Source organism: Hemiscyllium ocellatum, chromosome 3, assembly GCF_020745735.1.
Source record: "Hemiscyllium ocellatum isolate sHemOce1 chromosome 3, sHemOce1.pat.X.cur, whole genome shotgun sequence".
Lineage (NCBI taxonomy): Eukaryota > Metazoa > Chordata > Chondrichthyes > Orectolobiformes > Hemiscylliidae > Hemiscyllium > Hemiscyllium ocellatum.
The window spans coordinates 16742868-16762867 of record NC_083403.1 but is presented as its reverse complement, the minus strand read 5'-3'; the positions used below and the strand labels follow the sequence as shown (position 1 = coordinate 16762867).

The window sequence follows — 20000 nt, the reverse complement described above, 5'->3', positions numbered from 1 at the left end:
TAGGACAGCTGTTTCCCCACCTAAAAGGCATTAGTGAACCAGATTGTTTTTCCTGACAATCCATTGGATTCATGGTCATCATTAGACTCTTAATTCCAGACTTTTGTTTATTGAATTCAAATTCCAGCAAAACTAACTGAGTGCACCAGGAGCATTTAAAAAAAAAACACACAATTTGAACAATTGTGAGAAACACAAAGTACATGAATGTTAACTGGTTAATGTCACGCTTGGATACTTTTACGATCCAGTGCCATTTATTATACTGAAGAAGCAGGTTTTATTCTACATAAGCCAGCCAAAATGCAGACCTCTTGGAACTTCCAAATAAAAAAGTCTCTCTTTGCTGCAATAATAACCATCATGCTGATTCAGAAGCAGGAGTGCAAGGAGGAGGCAGCACTTCCTCATTGGAACAACAGGCATAACCTGCTGAGAGGGCTTTAAATTAATTGGAGAGAATATCAGATAAAGTCTATTGTTAGCAACAAATGTGAAGCGTGCCTCAGTGACGAGACCTGCACTGGCTCTGGTTAAAACAGTGAAGGCAGGTTGTTCTGTTTTTGTCCTTCCATGTAAACGGAACAGATTGTAAGTTGCTACCTCCTTCTGCATTTAGGAAGGGTCCTATTCTGCATTTCTGGTACACGGTGGGCTCATTCAGCAATACTAGCTGAGCATTTATTGTCCATGCCTATCTACCCTGGAGGTGGCGGTGACAAGTTGCTTTCTTGGACTGATGTAGTCCATTGGGTGTAGGTAGCCCATGATGCTATAATGCAGAAAGTTCCAGAATATTTAACCCAGTGACATAAAAAGTACAGTAATATATTTTCAAGTCAGGATGGTCAGTGGAGGGAAACTTGCAAGCGGTGACATTCCTTTGTATCTGCTACCCTTGTCCTTCTAGATGGTAGCAGTTATGGGTTTGGAATGTACTGTTTAAAAATGAGCTTTGGGGAGTTTCTGCGGTATACCTGCTGTTAGGATCAACAATGACCCACCAATATGGCGGATTGTCCACCTCAGAAATTCTGGGTCACTGGCCACACAAAGACCCACTGAATGCATGCCCAATGAGGCCAATCCCAGAACAGGATCTCCCACCACACACTTGACAGAGGATTCCAGGAGAGTGAAATCATAAGCATTTGTTTTCCACACTTCCTCTCAAGCTCTGAAGCAACTGTATCCTTTCACACAGGACCTTCCTTTAAGTCAGTTTCTCCTGAATGAGGGTCTCCCGTCTATTGATATGGGTGTTGCATTTCCTGAGGGAAGCCTCAGGGAGTCTTTGAAACATCCCCTTTGTCCTCCTCCTCTCATTCATGTGCCTTCTTTGATCAGAATGAAGGGGATTTGATTTGGATCCTAAGCACAATGCTGGCCCAGCGGAGCTGGTTGTGGGTGAACCCTCCACCACAGCAAAATGGCAATCAATGGAAAGGTGTCAGTGATGGAGGGAGTGGATCTCTACGAATGTAGTGTCAATCAAGCTGCTTGCTCACTCCTGCGTGGTGTCAGTTTCTTATGTGTTGGAGCTATACTCATCCAGGCAAGAGGAGGGTATTCCATCACACTCCTGACTTGGGCAGACAGAGTTTTGGCAATCAGGAGGCTGGTAACTTACTGCAGGAATCCTGAAATACTCTAGTAGCCACTGAACTTATAATGGCTAGTCCAGTTCAGTTTCTGGCCAATGGTTACCCTCTCACCCAGAACGTGGATAGTGGGGGAAACTCAATACTGAATGTCAAGGGGTGACAATGAGATTCTCTTGCTCAAGATAGCCATTGCTTTGCATTTGTGTGGTGTGAATGATACTTACCAATTTGCGTTCTGAAAAGATCACTCCCTCATCAGTGTTCCCCCCCCCCCGCCCCCATCCACCAACCCAACCTCCACTCCCGGCACCTTCCCCTGCAACCGCAAGAAATGCGAAACTTGCGCCCACACCTCCCCCCCTTACTTCCCTCCAAGGCCCCAAGGGATAATTCCATATCCGCCACAAATTCACCTGCACCTCCATACACATCATTTACACACCATACTGTCTCCTCTATATTGGGAGACAGGCCGCCTACTTGCGGAACGTTTCAGAGAACACCTCTGGGACACCCGGACCAACCAACCCAACCACCCCGTGGCTCAACACTTCAACTCCTCCTCCCACTCTACCAAGGACATGCAGGTCCTTGGACTCCTCCATCGCCAGACCATAGCAACACGACGGCTGGAGGAAGAGCGCCTCAGCTTCTGCTTAGGAACCCTCCAACCACAAGGGATGAACTCAGATTTCTCCAGTTTCCCCATTTCTCCTCCCCCCACCTTGTCTCAGTCCCAACCCTCGAACTCAGCACCACCTTCCTAACCTGCAATCTTCTTCCTGACCTCTCCGCCCCCACCCCGGCCTATCGCCCTAACCATGACCTTCTTCCACCTATCGCATCTCCATCGCCCCTACCCCAAGTTCCTCCTCCCTATCTTTTATCTTAGCCTGCTGGGCACACTTTCCTCATTCGTGAAGGGCTCATGCTCGATTCTCCTGCTCCTTGGATGCTAACTGACCTGCTGCACTTTTCCTGCAACACATTTTCAGCAATTATCAGTCTAAACCATGATATCACCAAGGTCTTGCTGCATTTGAACATCGACTGCTTCAGTAGCTGAGGACTTGCAAATGGAGCTGAATACTGTGCAAACAATCATTGGTGAACATCTCCACTTCTGACCATGTAATGGAAGGAAGGTTACTGATGAAGCAGCTGAAGATGGTTGGGTTGATGACACTATCCTGAAGAACGCCTGCAGAGGTGCAGTGGTGTGGAGAAGACGGATCTCCAAACACCACAATCATTTTCCTATGTGTCAGATATGACTCCAACCACCAGAGGTTTTCCCTTGATCCCACAGATTCCGTTTTACCAGGACTCCTTGATATTGCATTGCCAAATGTGGCCACTCTCACCTTACCTGTGGAATTCAGCTGTTTCATCCATGTTTGAACCAAGGCTGTGATGAGGTCAGGAGCGGAGTGGTCCTGGCAGAACCCAAACTGGATGCAAGTTTATTGCTATTTATTGGTAGCAGCTTTGATGACCTCTTTCATCACTTTACTGCTGCTCGAGAGAAGATTGATGGGGTGGTAATTGAGCGAGTTGGGTTTTTCCAGCTCTTTGTGTGCAGAATATATCTAGGAAACCTTCCTCGTTGCTGGGTAGATGATAATGTTGTAACTGTAATTGAAGAACTTGGCTAGGGGTGTGACATATCTTCAATACTATTGCCATATGATGGAGCCAGTGACCTAGTGGTACTATCACCAGACAATCAAGCCAGAAACTCAGCCAAGGTTCTGGGGAACCTGGGTTCAAATCCTGCCATGGCAGATAGTGGAATTTTAATTTAAGGGTCTAATGATGACCAAGGAAACCATTGTCAGAAAAACCCATCTGGTTCACTAATGCCCCTTTCGGGAAGGAAATTGTCAACTTTACCAAGTCTGGCCTACAGCCCCACAGTGATGTGGTTGACTCTTAAATGCCTACAGGGGTGGGCCAAAGATGCCTACATCCAATGATTGAATTTTTTTTTAAAAATGTTGTCAGGGCCCTTAATCTTTGCAGTCTACTGTCTTGAGCCAACATGACGCGAAATGAATCAAATTGGTTCAAGATTGCATCTTTGTGATGAGGGGCCCCTTCTAGGAGGGGCTGAAATGGATTATCCACTTTGCCCTTGTGACTAAAAGATTGCTGTAAATATGGTCCTGTCATATCTTCTGCTCTGATGTGCTGGGCCGCCCTCTGTCATTGGAGGATGGGAATATTTGTGGAGTCTCCTCCATCTGATCTTCCTCATCACTCAGTGAGGCTGGGAGAAAGGGAAGAATATAACCAGTCAGGAATTTCCTTTTTCTAAAATTCTGTTCAATTTTCATCTTATTTACCCTCTTACAGTTTAAATGTTGGCTGTGTCATTTGAGGATTAACTTAACTCATGTTAACAAATTGCTTTCTGCTTTGGGGTCTATATCCCTGATGCATTCTACATTCCATTAATAAAGGCTGCACAAGCTGCTCCACTTTTTTTTGGGATCAATTCACAAGATATTGGCCTCACAGGGTGGGCCAGTGTTTATAACCCATTCTCAATTGTGCAGAAGGGCAGTCAAGAGTCAACCATATTGCTGGGGGTTTGGAGTCACATGTAAACCAGACTAGGAAAGGACTGCAGTTTCCTTCTGGAAAAGGTCATTATTGAATCAGATGGGTTTTTTCCCAACAATTACAACAGTTTCAAGGTCATCATTAGACATTTAATTCCAGATTTCTTTTTTATGAATTCAAATTTCACCATCTGCCTTGGCAGGATTTGAACAGGGGTCAGAGTCAGAGTTGCACAGGAGGGAAACAGACCCTTTGCCCCAACTCGTCCTTACTAGATAATCATAAATTAATCTGGTCCCATTTGCCAGCATTTGGGCATAACCCTCTAAACCCACTGGAATTCCTCTCAAGTTCAGCATTTATTTAAAGCAGTTTATCGAGAGTAAAAAATGCAAGCCAGAATGGAGCAAACAAGTCATCCCAAACTCCTCTGATGTATGCACTATTACCAAAGAGCAGCACTTTTGTAAAAGGTTTGGCTTTGGGACATTGATCTTTGCACAAAATAAATACTTGTCTGTGTGAGAGTCCATCACACAATGTGGGACCGGCTCCATATTCCGAATTTCTGACAAAGTCAGTATTGTCCATTGTCAGTATTGTATTGTTTTAGCAAGCAGTCAGACTGCCTTACGAGGGTAAGAATTCCTTGTAAACTTCTCACAAAGATGCATATGGCTGTGTTAAAAATGATCGTTAAATGACCACGCACAAGGCAGTACTGAAAATGTACCATTAACAGTTCACAGCAGCTGTCTGGCTGGGAAGGGCAGGACAGGAAACAGCTGCTAAAACAGATGCTCAGTCACCAAAGTTGAAACTGAGACCACGTTCTGAAAAGCAGCCAAATGCATGAGGAAACCCAGTCTCACACTCAACATCAGCTGAACTCTGATGGGCAGTGCAATTGTTCCAAGTATAGAACAGATAAAAATTCTAAAATGTGCTAAGTATTGAAAACAAGCATCGCTCGACGCAATAAACAAGGAGGATAGAGAGAAGATTTTAAAAACACGGTTTTTCAGACTGGAGGCCTGTGACCAGTGGAGTGCCACAAGAATCAGTGCCAGGTCCTCTACTTTTCGTCATTTATATAAGTGATTTGGATGTGAGCATTAGAGGTATAATTAGTAAGTTTGCAGCTGAAACCAAAATTGGAGGTGTAGTGGACAGTGAAGAAGGTTACCTCAGATTACAACAGGATCTTGTTCAGATGGGCCAATGGGCTGAGGAGTGGCAGATAGATTTTAATTTAGATAAATGAGAGGCGCTACATTTTTGGAAAGCAAAAAAACTTAGAAGGACATAAACACTTAATGGTAACGTCCTAGGGAGTGTTGCTGAACAAAGAGACCTTGGAGTGCAGGTTCATAGCTCCTTGAAAGTGGAGTCGCAGGTAGATAAGATAGTGAAGGTGGCGTTTGGTATGCTTTCCTTTATTGGTCAGAGTATTGAGTACAGGAGTTGGGAGGTCATGTTGTGGCTGTACAGGACATTGGTTAGGCCACTGCTGGAATATTGCGTGCAATTATGGACTCCTTCCTATCAGAAAGATGGTTATAAAACTTGAAAGGGTTCAGAAAAGATTTAACAAGGATGTTGCCAGGGTTGGAGGATTTGAGTTATAGGGAAAGGCTGAACAGGCTGGGGCTGTTTTCCCTGGAGTGTCAGAGGCCGAGGGGTGACCTTATAGGGGTTTACAAAATTATGAGGGGCATGGATAAGATAAATAGACAAAGTCTTATCCCTGGAGTCAGGGAGTCCAGAACTAAAGGGCATAGGTTTAGGGTGAGAGGCAAAAGATATAAAAGGGACCTAAAGGGCAACGTTTTCATGCAGAGGGTGGTACGTGTATGAAATGAGCTGCCAGAGGATGTGGCGGAGGCTGGTACAATTGCAACATTTAAAAACGCATCTGGATGAGTATATGAATAGGAAGGATTTGGAGGGATATGGGCCGGGTGCTGGCAGGTGGGACTAGATTGGGTTGGGATATCTGGTCAGCCTGGACGGGTTGCAGCGAAGGGTCTGTTTTCATGCTGTACATCTCTATGACTATGCAAAATCATTTATTGTGTGGTTTAATATCACACTGAGTTTCAGATCAAGAAGGGAAGGTGAAGTCGAGCTGTCCTCAGATTTACACTCAAGTCCTCACCTGAGGAGATTCAAATCTCCTGGCTATATTTTTTGCCATGTCGTAAATGTGTAGGACACACTGAAAAACCAAATGACTAGGGTGTGGAATGTCCTGCCTGCCAATGTAGTTAACTCAGCCACATTAGGGAGATTTAAACAGTCCTTGGATAAGCACATGAATGATGATGGGTACCGTAGGGGGATGAGCTTAGATTAGTTCACAGGACGGCGCAACATCAAGGGCCAAAGGGCCTGTTCTGCGCTGCATTGTTTTATGTACTAGAAGTGCAGAGAACTTTATTCCTAGCCCACCACCAGGAAGGAAGGAAACAGCCAAGCGGACAGCAACAAGCAGTGCCCCTCTCAAAAGGCCATGTCGAAACAATCAAACAAAAAGCGAAGGTGGGTAGGGATTAAATTAAAATAAAATCAGAGGGGAAAATAAAACACTCCAAACCCCCAATGGTGACCTCTCCCTGAAAACAGAGGATATTGGTAGACACCGCGTGTTAGTAACATTGTTTATTATTTTAATATTAAATATGGCTGTGCATGGTAATCACAGACACACCAGACTCTGTCTTAAAGTTACAACTAGAGGAATCTTCCAGTGCTTGGAGTCAAACTGGCAAAGGGGAGAATGGCGAACCTATTTAAAAAATGAGAATAAAGAAAAAAAAAATCAAATTCCTGATGTCAGGAAAACATATTTCAGATTTTCCCTTGGGCTTTTAAACAGCAAATTCCTAATCTCTGTAATGAGCAGTGACTATGTTATTTGCAACTCATCATTTGCACCTTCATTTCTACGGAGCTCCCAATTCTCTCGTCCTCCTTGAGACTACACTCGGCTACATTCTGTCTAGATGGCTTTGATGAGCACATGGACATGAACACATTAAACAGGTAGATGTGTTCTTGCTCAATGAGCTGAGTCTTCCTATTGTTTTGGGAAGTGCTTTTTCACCCCCAGAGAGATTCATGGTGCGTCCTCTAGCAAACCAACCTCTGCAGAGCCTGCTTTGTGTAACTATGGCAGAAAATCCTCACCTTTCCCAGGACTTGGTGACATTCCTGCCAATGGCACCATCTTGGAACTCAACTTCCACAACACACCAGAGGCTGCAAGTCAGGAACTGCCCTTCGCACTGTAGTCCTGTACTTGCATCCTGAAGTAAATAGCCTTGGAAAGCAAGTTAGTTCCTAGCTTTGCCAACAGGGGTCCAGATAGGTTCATGTGAAGATCAAGCAAAACGAGGGCAATGCCTTTTCCTGCTGATCAGCAAAGGAGGCAGTGGTACCAAACGCAGGCAGCCTGGACGGAGATCGCAGCCTGGCTCAGTTCACAAAAGTGATGCCCAGACCAGGGGGTGAATGATCTGAACTCTACAAGGAGCAATGCCTTCTCTCTCTGCTGCTTCACATCGACAGAGTAACCACTCATTCTAACTTGGGCGCTGCACACACCCCTTACAGACTCAGTGCAAGTCTGCTGCAAGAATCATGTCCACTCAACAGCTCTCACCTCCTGCATTTCTCCTGCCTCTGTCACACCACGAGTGGATCCACCATGCAGCTCCATCATGGTTAGGATACAGAGTGCTTCAGTATTTGAGAAGTCGTGAATGGTGCTGAACATTGTGAAATGATCACCAAACATCCCCATTCTAAATCTTTTGATGGATGGAAGGTTATTGATGAAGCAGCTGAAGATGGTTAGGCACAGGACATATCCCTGAGGAACTCCTGGAGAGGTGGCCTGGAGCTGAGAAGACTGACCTCCAACATCCACACCAATTTTACTTTGTGCCAGATATGATTCAAATCATTTTCCCAGTGATTCTCATTGATTCCAGTTTTGTCAGGGCACCTTGATGCCACACTCATCAAATGCAGCCTTGATGTCAAAGGCCATCTCCCTCACCTCCCCTCTGGAATTCAGTTCTTTTGTCCATGTTTGAGCCAAGTGTGTATGAGGTCAGGAGCTGAGTGGCCCTGGTGAAACCCAAACTAGGTGTCGCTAAGCGGCTTATTGCTGAGCAAGTGCTGTTTGATAGCACTGTCGATGACACCTTCCACCACTTTACTGATGACCGAGAGTAGATTTATGTACAGTAATTGATCAGGTTGGATTTGTCCTGTTTTTGTGCACAGGATTTATCTGGATGTTTCTTCACTTTGGTCAGGTTGATGTCTGTGTTCTAACTGTGCTAGAACAGCTTGACTAGAGGCATGGCCACCTCTACACATCTTCAGTAGTACACAGCCATTTGAAATTTGCAGAAAACTGCAGAACTGTCTTGGTCAAGTTTGTTTAATCTTAGTTTGAGTCCCAAATTCTACCCATGATGGATTCTGGGAGAGTTTGCATGATAGGTACAAGGCCAAAGGGCATGGGATAGCATACATTGATGTAGGAGCTACAAAGGGAGATGGGGGAGACAGGTATGGAAAGTATATATGGATCATGGAAGTGGAAGAAGACAGGAGACAGTATTGGCATTGACGTGGGGAGAGTGCGCGTGAAGGGGAGAGAGGGGGAAAGGGAGAGGGTGGTGGTGGGGGAGGGGGAGAGAGGGAAGGAAAAAACAAGGATGAGGGTGGGAGGCCTTTGTCAAAGTAATGAATGTAACAATAATCAAAGTGCTGCTGCATGGAGACAGGTCTTCAAGCTTGTTATCTTGTACATGCACTCTACGGTGAGACCAAACAAACTCTGGGCACGCTTTACCGAGCATCTCAGCCGGCCTGACCTCCCAGTCACCATCCAAATTAATTCCCCTTCACACTCCTTTTCTGACAAGGCCATCCTCAGCCTTCTCCTTTACCAGAACAAACTGCACCACAAATTGGACAAACAACATTTCACTTCCCGCCGGGCAGACTACCACCTGGGGGACTCAACACTGAGTTCCCCAATTTCAAATAACCTCCCTTCTCATCCCCCAACTCCCCTTCCAGTCCCTACTACACCACACCACGCCACATCACCCTCCAAACCCCCACTTCCATTCCTTTGATTGACCCTTCCTTCCAGCTACCAATCGGATTCATTCCTCCCATCAACCAACCAGATCGTATCCTCTACCTGTGTTCATCTATCACTACCTCACCACCCTGCACCTCTCCCTACCCAAAACCCTCCACCACCCACTCTATCTGCAGCTTCCCTTACACCCAGTCCTGAAGAGGAGTTACGCCTGAAACTTTGACTTCACCTCCTGATACTGCCTGGCTTGCTGTGTTCTGCCAACCTCCTGCTCGTGTACTTTTTGCAGTGTTTGTTTGTCTCTGACATGATTCCCATCAAAGTTCCCTGCTCCCACCCAAAACCTCCGAAACAAAAACTAAAAATATCTGGGGCACATTTTCCCCTTTGAGTCTGGTGTGCGGGTCAGGGAATAATCTAAACTTTGTGGTCTCCACCCAACTTTGGTCTTAATTCGTAACCCGGTTGGGTCACTGTCTGGTGGGTAGAAACTCTCACCAAGAAATGGGGGGTTAGTCAGATGATTCCTTTTCAGTTAGTACAGGACAGATAGGCTGAATGGCCTCGTGTTGATAGCTGAGATTAGGTAAGTTTGTTAAATCTGCTGTGGTTGACACTGGATTTCAGATTTTGAAGAACAATATTTGACATCTGCACTTTTATCTGTTCAGGACTTGATTTCATTCTGCCATTAGTCGTTTGCAATACTCAGTAGTAATAGCACCCGACGATAGAATTATTCAGCAAATGGCAATATTTTCACAATTCCATTACCTTAAGTTACTAGTAACACAAGAGACACTTAAAATTCACAAATAACACCATATGGTAAGGCTATGTGTCATTAAAGCAGCTTATGGGGGGAAATCCAAGATGGCAGCGACCCAGTAGGTCTGAGTCTGTAGAGCTCTGCCCAAGACCCAGGCGATGCAGGGTACCCATCCTCACCTCACCTGCTAAATGAATTTAATTTTTTTTCCCCCAGCGGCTTTGGTCATTCTGCATCAAACTTTAGCAGTTTGATGCTTTTTAAAATGACCAAAAGGCCAAGGTTCACGTAGTTCACAACAGGCAGGGATTGCTCACCACCACCACCACCATCTCCCAAGCAATATGGACGTCTGTGGCCACCCCAGGGGCCTTAGCTGCAGAGGCGAGCCTGATCTCTGAGCTCGTTACTCTATCAACAAACACATCAAGTTAGACCCCATCCACCATCCCGGAGAAAAAGGAACAGGAAGTGATTTCACCACAGGAAATAACATCACCAACCCAAACATATAAATAGAAAGCAGGAATTTTCAGCATTACTTCCCATGAGGTCTATTGAAGATGTGACCTAGCAGGGTAACGAAACGTCTGGAAATGAACCTTTCCAGTCAGCAACCAAACCTACATCCAAAACCTCAACCTGAGCTACAAATCTTCTCAAAACACGCTAAGGGGCTTATAAAGGGTCACAGATCAACTAATAACATTAGAAAAGTCTTAAATATGGTACAAGCCTGCCAACAGGGAGCGATACTGGGATTAGTCGTCTCAGTGCAGAGAAGACATTCAATCAGGTAGAATGGCCATATCTCTTTCATAAGTTGGAATGGTTTGCTGCTGGAGAGATCTTTACTAAATAGGTTACAGTATTATATAATGATCACAAAGCAGCAGTGATTATCAATGGTGTAAGTTTGGATAGCTTTAGTGTTGGCAGAGGTTGTCATCTGGGATGCCCTCTCTCACCACTATTACTTACGCAAATGATTGAGCCGCTGGCAGAAGCCATATGAGCTGATCCTAATATAACAGCTCCGGAGATTGGATCGGGTAAGCACAAAATCACTATGCGAATGAAGTCCTCCTTTTCTTAAATGATCCATTGATATCTGTGCCCCACTTAATTCAAGTGGTTAACTTATTTGCTGTGTTCTTAGGTTACAAAATCAATTCTATGAAATCAGCGACCATACCACCGGAAGGTCTTGCCAGCATATCCAATTTTCCGGATGGATCCAGTTTCCCCTTTCGGTAGTCACTGGCAAATTTTCTTTACTTAGGTATTTTAATTACTCCGATATTTGGTCAGCTATATAAAGCAAACTATACACACTTTAGAGAAAATAAATGCTGGGAAGATCTCCCAATATCCTGGCTAGGTAGAATAGCTTTGGTTAAAATGAATATTCTACCACGCCTTTTATACCCTATGAGAATGCTCCCCTTGATGCTGCCGAGACAGACGCTGAGTAAGCTCGATGGTTGGCTTGGCTCCTTTATTTGGAGTCAGAGACGGCCCTTTATTAAATTAGAAAAGCCGCAGCTTCCACAAGTAACAAGGTGGGCTGGATTTTCTGGATTTCAGGAGGTACCAATTGAGCTCTGATCTTATGTAGCTGATTGTGGGTCACAAGAGACCCACTATCAATCAATCTGGTTAGATATTGAGGCCTCCCAAGCAAAATGTGCCCTTAGCAATCTACAATTAATGGATGAGATGAGAGTTATTACAGATCATTGTATTAAATACAATAGGATATTTACAATCAAAGCTTGGAGGATAATGCAACAGGATAAGAGTAATCTACAGAAAACCACCCCTTATTCCCCTATAGTGGGAATGTTGGGATTTCAACCAGGACTGACTGGTGCTGTATTCAAAATCTGGGAGTCCAGAGGTATCTCCTGTTTGAGAGATCTGTTCAATGGGGAGGTCATGGTGTCCTTCGAACAGCTGCGTCAGAAGTTTGGGATGCCTAGCAAGAACCTGTTTTGATATTTTCAAATACGAGACTTCATACAAAAGAAGACCATATTTGATAACTAATCCTTATAAATCAGGTATGGAAAGGAGAGTGCTCCAGCCAATGGGTTCGCCCTTGGTCAGTACTCTATACCACTTACTATGTAATAAAGGTATCGAAGGACATGGAACGGTTATATAAAACCTGAAGTCAAGAACTGGGGATGGAAATCTCCTTAGAGATATGGAGGATGTCTGGGAAAATGCCAGGAAGATCTCTATCTATAATAGAACTCAGGCTATTCAATTGAAGATACTTCATAGGGCTCACGTGGCACCAGGGCAACTTGCAAAGTTCAAGGCAGGAGCATCCCCAATGTGCCCTGAATGTAAAATAGAAATTGGTACCCACGCATTGTCTGTGGACATGTCATAAGATCCGCAGATATTGGGACATCGATAAAGGTCCTGCTAGGCAGTCCAAACTTCTGATGCAGCTGTTCGAAGGACATCACGACCTGCCCATCGAACAGATCTCTCAAACAGGAGATACCTCTGGCAAAAAGTTTGGGTACAGAGATCGGGTTGGACCCAGTGTCTCTACTTTTGGGCTCCCCAAATCTCTCCTCTCTGGATGCATACAGGAGGAAATTATTCACCATCCTTTGTTTTTGTGCAAGGATAAACACCTTAGTTAATTGGGTATCCAAAGGTCCCCCAGGACTTTCAAACTGGCATCGAATAGTCATGGAATATATCACCCTTTGAATATGGTGCACTAAAAAACGCAATTATTTTACAGAACCATGGCAGCCATGTTTGATCGACGTTGACACAGATATTTCGGCCGCACTGTTCAGGGCCTTTGCTTAGCCGCAGGGAAGGTTCTGGCTGGTTTGGGAGCTCCCGGGAGGAAGAATCCCGTATAAATACGGGTTTTGTTATGACTTGATACAAATGTATTTTGAATATGTATCTAATTATTTATTTACTTATTTTCTTTTCTCACTTTTTTTGTTATTGTTAGTAATGTATGAAATCATATTTCGTGTTTTGGTAGTTTGTAGAATAGATGGAGTAGTTAGTTTTCTTAATTTTATATTGGCATTGCTAATATATTGTAAAGTGGAATACACTATTTTGTACTATTTTGGTAATTTTGTAAAAAAATCTCAAAATATCTATATAGTCATCACTGGATGTATTGGGGACTTTGTTAGCAACAAAAATATCAATCTAGCACCAATCAGGTCACTAGTCCTGGACACCTGCCTTTCCCCAGTCACTTACAATCGTAATTGTAAAGTGTTCAATTTGCCTATCAGACTGCCACCATACATATTCAGCTTCTCACACATTCAACTCTCACCTCTCCCACCAGATAATATGCAAAGGAACCAGGCGGTAGGAATTGTAATTCTTCTGTGACATAATCAGATAAAAGTACCAAAATCGCTGGACGTAGACATAGTTGGGAAAAAAAGAAACATAGGTTTTTACTTCACCAGATTGTTGATAAAACCTGAAAAAACTGTTTCTGATTTACAGCATCTGCAAAGGCAGAAGTTGCTGGAAAAGCTCAGCTGGTCTGGCAGCATCTGTGGAGAGAAATCAGAGTTAACGTTTCAGGTCCAGTGACCTTTCCTCAGTTCTGAGGAAAGGTCACTGGACCCTAAACGTCAAGTCTATTCTTCTTGAGATCAGAGTTAATACAAACAGGGCATCCAAAAAAATCCCCTGGGCTTTAGAAAATTAAAATCGCTCCGTTGGACCGATAGAAGGCAAATGACAATAAATCAGTTTAGTCCGTCACTCTCTGCTGTCTGTGATAGTACCAGATTCTGCAGAACCACACACTTGTATTTTTGACTTTGTTAACATGTTTGTGCAGCATCCTGGCATGTTTTAGAATAATTAAAAGATGCGATATAAATACAAATTGATTGTGTGTTAAGGAAATAGGAAATACTTACTAGATGAACATAAGGCACAAAGTATCCAAAGAGTGCTGTTGGGATTCCAAAAGCCCAGATGCGATATCCAAGGAATTTCCAAATCTTCACATTGAAAATTTTTTTTATGTTCACTTTTTTCTTTGACGAGTTACTGTGTTGGTTCCCCGGCATGATGGGTTTATAAGTAAATCCAACCAGAAAGAGCACAAACATAAAGGCACTGAGGACTCGTAATGTATGGCTGAGCCCAATCTTTGGCAGCAACTGTTTCAAGAGCAAGGGCAAAACGATTGTGAAAACACTGCTGCCAGCAGTGACAATCCCATTCACCAGTCCCAAGCGCTGCTTGAAATAGTGTCCCAGAATCACCAGAGACGGTTGGTAGGCAAATGAAGAACCACAGCCAAATACGATTCCATAGGTAAAATACATAGGCTCCAGAGATCTACATTTAACACAAAGTGGATGGTGGGAAGTAACAGAGGGTGGGTGGGGAGGGAGAGGGAAAAAGAGAGAGAGAGAGAGAGAAGAGGAGGAGAGAGAAAAAAAGTAGAAAACAACCTGATGAGTTGTAAGTGAGCTTTGGAATTGCACACAAGCATACACAAAACACACAATGCACTGTATTCGGTCTTACTTTTAAGCATTTATACAATTTAAAAACTACAGAGAATTCAAAGGAAGGCTCATGCCCGAATCGCCGATCCCCCTGGTTCTCGGATGCTGCCTGACCCGCTGTGCTTTTCCAGCACCACACCTTTCAACCGAGAAGTCAACAGCTGCGTTTAAAAAAGTGTGCAGCTTCTGCTGAAGGAACAGTGATTCCAGAGCATCACATATCACACCTTTCAAAATAAATAAATCTCAAGCAGCTGAATAAGTCGTGCCTCTGACTGCACTCCTTGCTCCACAGTTCTCTTTTACCCCCAGTCTGACTCAGTGACAATCTTCCTGCATGGAGGCTGGTACAGCAGCATTAATTTAGGCTCCCTGCCTGCCTGAAGTGGAGCTGAATCATTGATTTTATAGGACAGGGAAGCTTCTTCTTATGTCCTTTCTTCACAGGGGTGAATGCAACTCAGCATCAAACAAACATGCAGCACAGCCAAACATTCACATTGTCTATGTTCTGAAACTGATACCAATGACTGGCCAAGTCATGAAGGACAGTCCAAATGAGCCGGATAAGGCATTAAGAAGGAGGACAGTGTTAAACACTGTTAAGAGGAGGAGGCTGATAATGCACCGTCGCACTCACAGTCACAGCCAAAAGATGTGTCTAGAAGTTTGGTTAGGCCAGTTTTAACGATGTGAGAAGGCTGAGCATTGAAGTGGATAGACCTAAGGACCATACAAGAACAGCTTCTCCATTAATCATTTTTGTCTTTTTGAGAAGCGTTTAGAAAGTGCATTCCTCTACCTCAAATACAGGGGGAGAAAAATGACAGGACCACAAAAACATTATGGCGTGGATGATGGAAATTTGAAGTAAAAACAGAAATTGCTGGTGCAGTGAGTGGAAAGAGGTTGGCTAGATGCATCTCATTGAGCAGGAGTTCCCTGATTGGGGCTGTTAACCTGGGTCAATCAGGGAGCCCTGGCTGACAGATGAACAGGATCATAGGTGGGAGGGATGGGACCTTGCTGGGTCAGAATTGTATGCACTGTTTATGTAACTGGATTAGCTTTTTAGCATTGTCACGGTCTTGTCATATGTGGAACTGGGATTTGAGGTTTGTCCTCATCTCCCTATAAACTGGTTGAACAGTAGGGTTAGGGGCCTGGCTTTGCTGCTCCTCTCCCTTGTAAAATTGCTGTTGTATACAGCTGTAAATGTTAACTGTTTTTTGTAAAATGTGTTTTTTTAAATTTTATTAAACAATTACAAATGAACAGGATCGTGGGACCTGATCACTGTCTGGGACATAGTCGAATCATATCGCACCTACCCTCCGGGAGAAGTAGCGGCTGTCATCAGGGAGCTGTTGCTCAGGAATCCGCACCTCCATACTCGCGGGTTTGAGCAGCTGTCGGAAGGGAGGGCCGTGGCGGTGAGGGTGACCAGGGGCAGGGACGTGCTGGGTGCCGCCACAGGACATAGCGAGTAGGGCAGCGGTAGACATCCAGTACATGGCCACCACCATCCGACACCCTAAAACGGTGGTGTGTTCGGACCCAACGTAGTGCACCAGTTGGAAGATGCTCAGGTGTGCAGTCGGATCCCATCCACGCTCACCCCAGCCCGGACGGAATTTCATTGGCCCCAAGTCCCGTACTTCCCGTGGAAGCCTGTGTCCCACAACCTGAGCTGCCTCTGGAATTTTAATTTGTCCCTTTTAAAGACGTAAAAAAGGCGGGCCCTGTATAGAATGCTGTTGCACACCGTCCACCTCTTCTCCCTCATCCACCGTCTGGACACGCCTTGGTGTACCCATTTGCCACCGGGCAGTGGGGATCCCCAGTGGGGGGCTCTCTACGCGGGAGTCCTCCCCCTTTCTCTCAGGGATCTGGGGTGGAGGGTGCTGCATGCAGCAGTCCCCTGCAACCGCAGATTGCAGTGGTTCACAGACTCCCAGCCCAATTGCTTGTTCTGTGGCGCTGGGGAGTCCGTGGACCATGTGTATATTGGGTGTGGGCATTTGCACTCCCTTTTTGATTTTCTTAAAAACCTCCTCCTCTGCTTTTGGTTGCACTTCAGTCCCACGCTCCTGATCTTCGGGCACCTGGTAGGAGGGAGGGCAGGTCTGAAGACCTCCTCGTGGGTCTGCTCCTGGGCCTGGCCGAAGTGGCCATAAAACAGGTCCAGACAGCGGGCTGTGGAGGGGGTATGCCTGCCCCTCTTCCGGGGTAACGTTAGAGCCTGGGTGTCTCTGGAAAAGGAGCACGCGGTGTCCACCGACACCCTGGAGTTGTTCAGGGAGAGGTGGGCGCCACAGGGAATGGAGTTTATTATTTCCCCCTCCGACTCTATTTTGAACACACAGCATTGCCTTTTGATGTGAAGGGCACTGCTTGTCACTGGCCACTCTGGTGTTTCCTTTCTTCCTGGTGGTGGAAACTGAATAAAGATTCTTGCACCTTGTGTCTTTCACTGTGTCTCACACCTGTGCACACACATATACATGGGTGCTGGGGAAAAAAATAAGCACTACTGCAGTTAGGCAGTAGTGTGGGAGAAAAAAAACAGGAGTGTCACATGTTTGAAAGAAAAAGAAAGAGAAAAAAAAGATGAACAGGATCGTGGGAGAGGGGATGACCCTAGGGATATGTTAATGCAAAGACCCAGATAATGTTCTGGGGGGCTTCAGTTAAATGCCAGATGCTGGATTGGGGCCCTCTTGCGGTGGAGAGATAAAGTCCCTACCCATTAACCAAGAGACTGGGGTTCAAGTCCCACCTGCCCCAGAGGTGTGTGTAATAACATCTCTAAATAGGTTGATGAGGAAAATAGGTTAAATAAAATAAAGTATATATAAACTGGATTGTCAGGGATTGGCTCTGGGCTTGCTGGTCGGAGTCTATGTCATGTGCATATTGGATGATTTGGTTTTGGAATAGAGCGTCTGGAGTTATTTCAATTGGAAATGCTTAGCAAATCAGGCAGCATCGAGATGGAGTGAAACAGATTTACCATTTCAGGTCAGGACCCTTTATCAGAACTCCATTGACCACAGACTCTTTTCCTTTCTCCTCAAACGCTGCCTGACCTGATGTGTATTCCTAGCATTTTTCTGCTTTTAATGAAGGAGATGGATTTGTGGGGATGAGGGTTTCAGAATATTCTTCTGCAGGGTCGGGGAGGAAATACAATTCCACTCTGAACCAAAATAAATAAAAGATAAATGTTCCTCGTTAGGTTTCCTTACTTCAATTTCATAGAATCATAGAATCCCCGTGTGGAAACAGGCCATTCGGCCCAACAAGTCCACACTGACTCTCCAAAGGGTAACCCAGCCAATTCTCCAACCTTATTATCCTACCCATCCCTGGACAATATGGGCAATTTAGCATGGCCAATTCACTTAACCTGCACACCTTTGGACTGTGGAGGAAACCGGAGCACCCGGAGGAAACCCACACAGACACGGGGAGAATGTACAAACTCCACACAGACAGACAGTCAACTGAGTCTGGAGTCAAACCCGCAGTGCTAACCACTAAGCCACCAGGCTGCCCCGTGCACCTTGTAAAGCACAAGTGAACCAGTCAATTTTAGAAATGCAACAAAAAGTATTTGCTTAACAAGGATAATTGCAAGAGATTTGTAGGAGAGAAAAAACCGGCAATCAACATGATGGAACACTTGAAGCATGCAGCTGAAAACTCACTTGACAAATGAACTTGCAACAAGACCAATAAAAGCCACAGCAGCGCCAACCGTTGCAGTTTTCCTGCATCCATACAAGTCTGTAAAAACGCTCACGATGGGAGAGCAGAAGAAGATCATTCCCATGGACAATGAACCTACCCATGCTGTGGAGAGAGGGGATATCACATTACGTTTTGCACAGAATGTAATGAGTGCTTTTACCTGTGACTTCTAGCGTCTCCATCTCCCGGCATCACAATAGCTGACATTATCAATTCTTCCAAATTATTTTTAAAATACATTTATGGTTACAGCAGTCCCTAAGAAATGAAGGTAAGCCCAATTTAACTGCCACCTTTAACCTACAAATTATGTCTTGCCTTTGAGGTTACAAAAGACAGCTTCCCATACGAGAGTACAGGCAATCACTGTTTAAAAGAAAAGTCAAGAGGGTTAATTGGATGAACAGTTGAAAAGTGAAGATGTTACCAGAAAACATAATCAAGTTGGTAGAAGGTTCAATTACTGAAGGCCTAACAGATGATGCAAAATTAAATGGGTAAAGAGTACACACAAGTATGGGAGACTGGAGAAAGTTATAGCGATAGCCAAGGAGAGGCCATCCCCACGATCCTGTTTGTCTGTCAGCCAGGGCTCCCTGATTGGGGCTGTTAACCTGGGCCAATCAGGGAACATGTGCTCAGTGAGATGCCCCTGGCCAACCTCATTCCATTCACTGCACCAGCATTTTCTGTTTTTACTTCAAACTTCCATCATTCACACCATTATGTTTTTGTGTTACTTTAGATATGTGTGGACGAAGATGAGGATTTTGAATTTAGGTTGTGTAAGAGTATGTTGGGAATGTGAGAGCTTGGGCATTCAAGTGGAATGTCAGATTTACAGGGGAAACAAAAAGCAGAAATTGCTGACAAAGCACATCAGGTCTGACAGGCGAGAAATCATTGGTAATGTTTTGGGTTCAGTAACCCTTTCTCAAAACTGGTGTTTTACAACTGTCCAAACGCACTCTTCATTAACTTTAAAAGATGGTCCTTCCTCGCCCCAGAAATCTAACTTGAGCATTTCCTTCCCAGGTCTTCTTAGCCACAAAAGGGTTTAAGAAAGGGATTGGAAGCTAAACTCATCCCTAGGATTACAAGGTGTGTGTCATGATCTGTAGCTACGATGCCTGTTGTCGTAGTTGTGGAAATGTTGGCAGAGCTAGGAAGTTGATTTGCAGACATTTCAACCCTGTCTAGGTGACATCTTCAGCGCTTTGGAGCCTCCTGTGAAGTGCTGCTGCACTGTGTCTTCTGGAATTTACTTGGTTCAGGTTTCTACTGTTTTGTTCGTTGTTGTGGCCAGAACCAGCAACTGGAAGCAGCAGGGACGGAACCAAATAAGTTCCAGACGAGACAGTGCAGAAGCACTTCATTGGACGCTGAAAAAGTACTGAAAATTTTAGCTAGTCAGTGGACAAAATGTTTGCAAATCAACCTCACAGCTCAGCTAACATCCTCATCCCTAGTTTATCCCCAAGCCCAATTTACCTCCACTAGGTTGACCACTTGAGACAATTCCTCAGAATGCCATGGGTGGCTCTTGCTTCACACAGCTCTGCTTTTATCCATCAGCCAGAAACTCCCTCCCATTGGCTTTGGGCATGAGCGAAGACTGGTAAAAATAAACAGGAGCTAGGAGT

At 44.7% G+C, this 20000-nt stretch overlaps 1 protein-coding gene across 1 annotated transcript in view; it reads right to left on the bottom strand.

Moving 5' to 3' along the window:
• slc16a10 (solute carrier family 16 member 10) overlaps positions 1–20000 on the bottom strand; it is a 127995-nt gene that overhangs the window by 34722 nt on the left and 73273 nt on the right. Inside the window, exons 2-3 of the mRNA XM_060848711.1 lie at positions 18315–18459; positions 14005–14431 (exon numbers count right to left, since the gene is read on the bottom strand). Coding sequence (XP_060704694.1) covers positions 14005–14431; positions 18315–18459 — 572 coding nt within the window. The remainder of the gene's footprint in view (positions 1–14004; positions 14432–18314; positions 18460–20000) is intronic.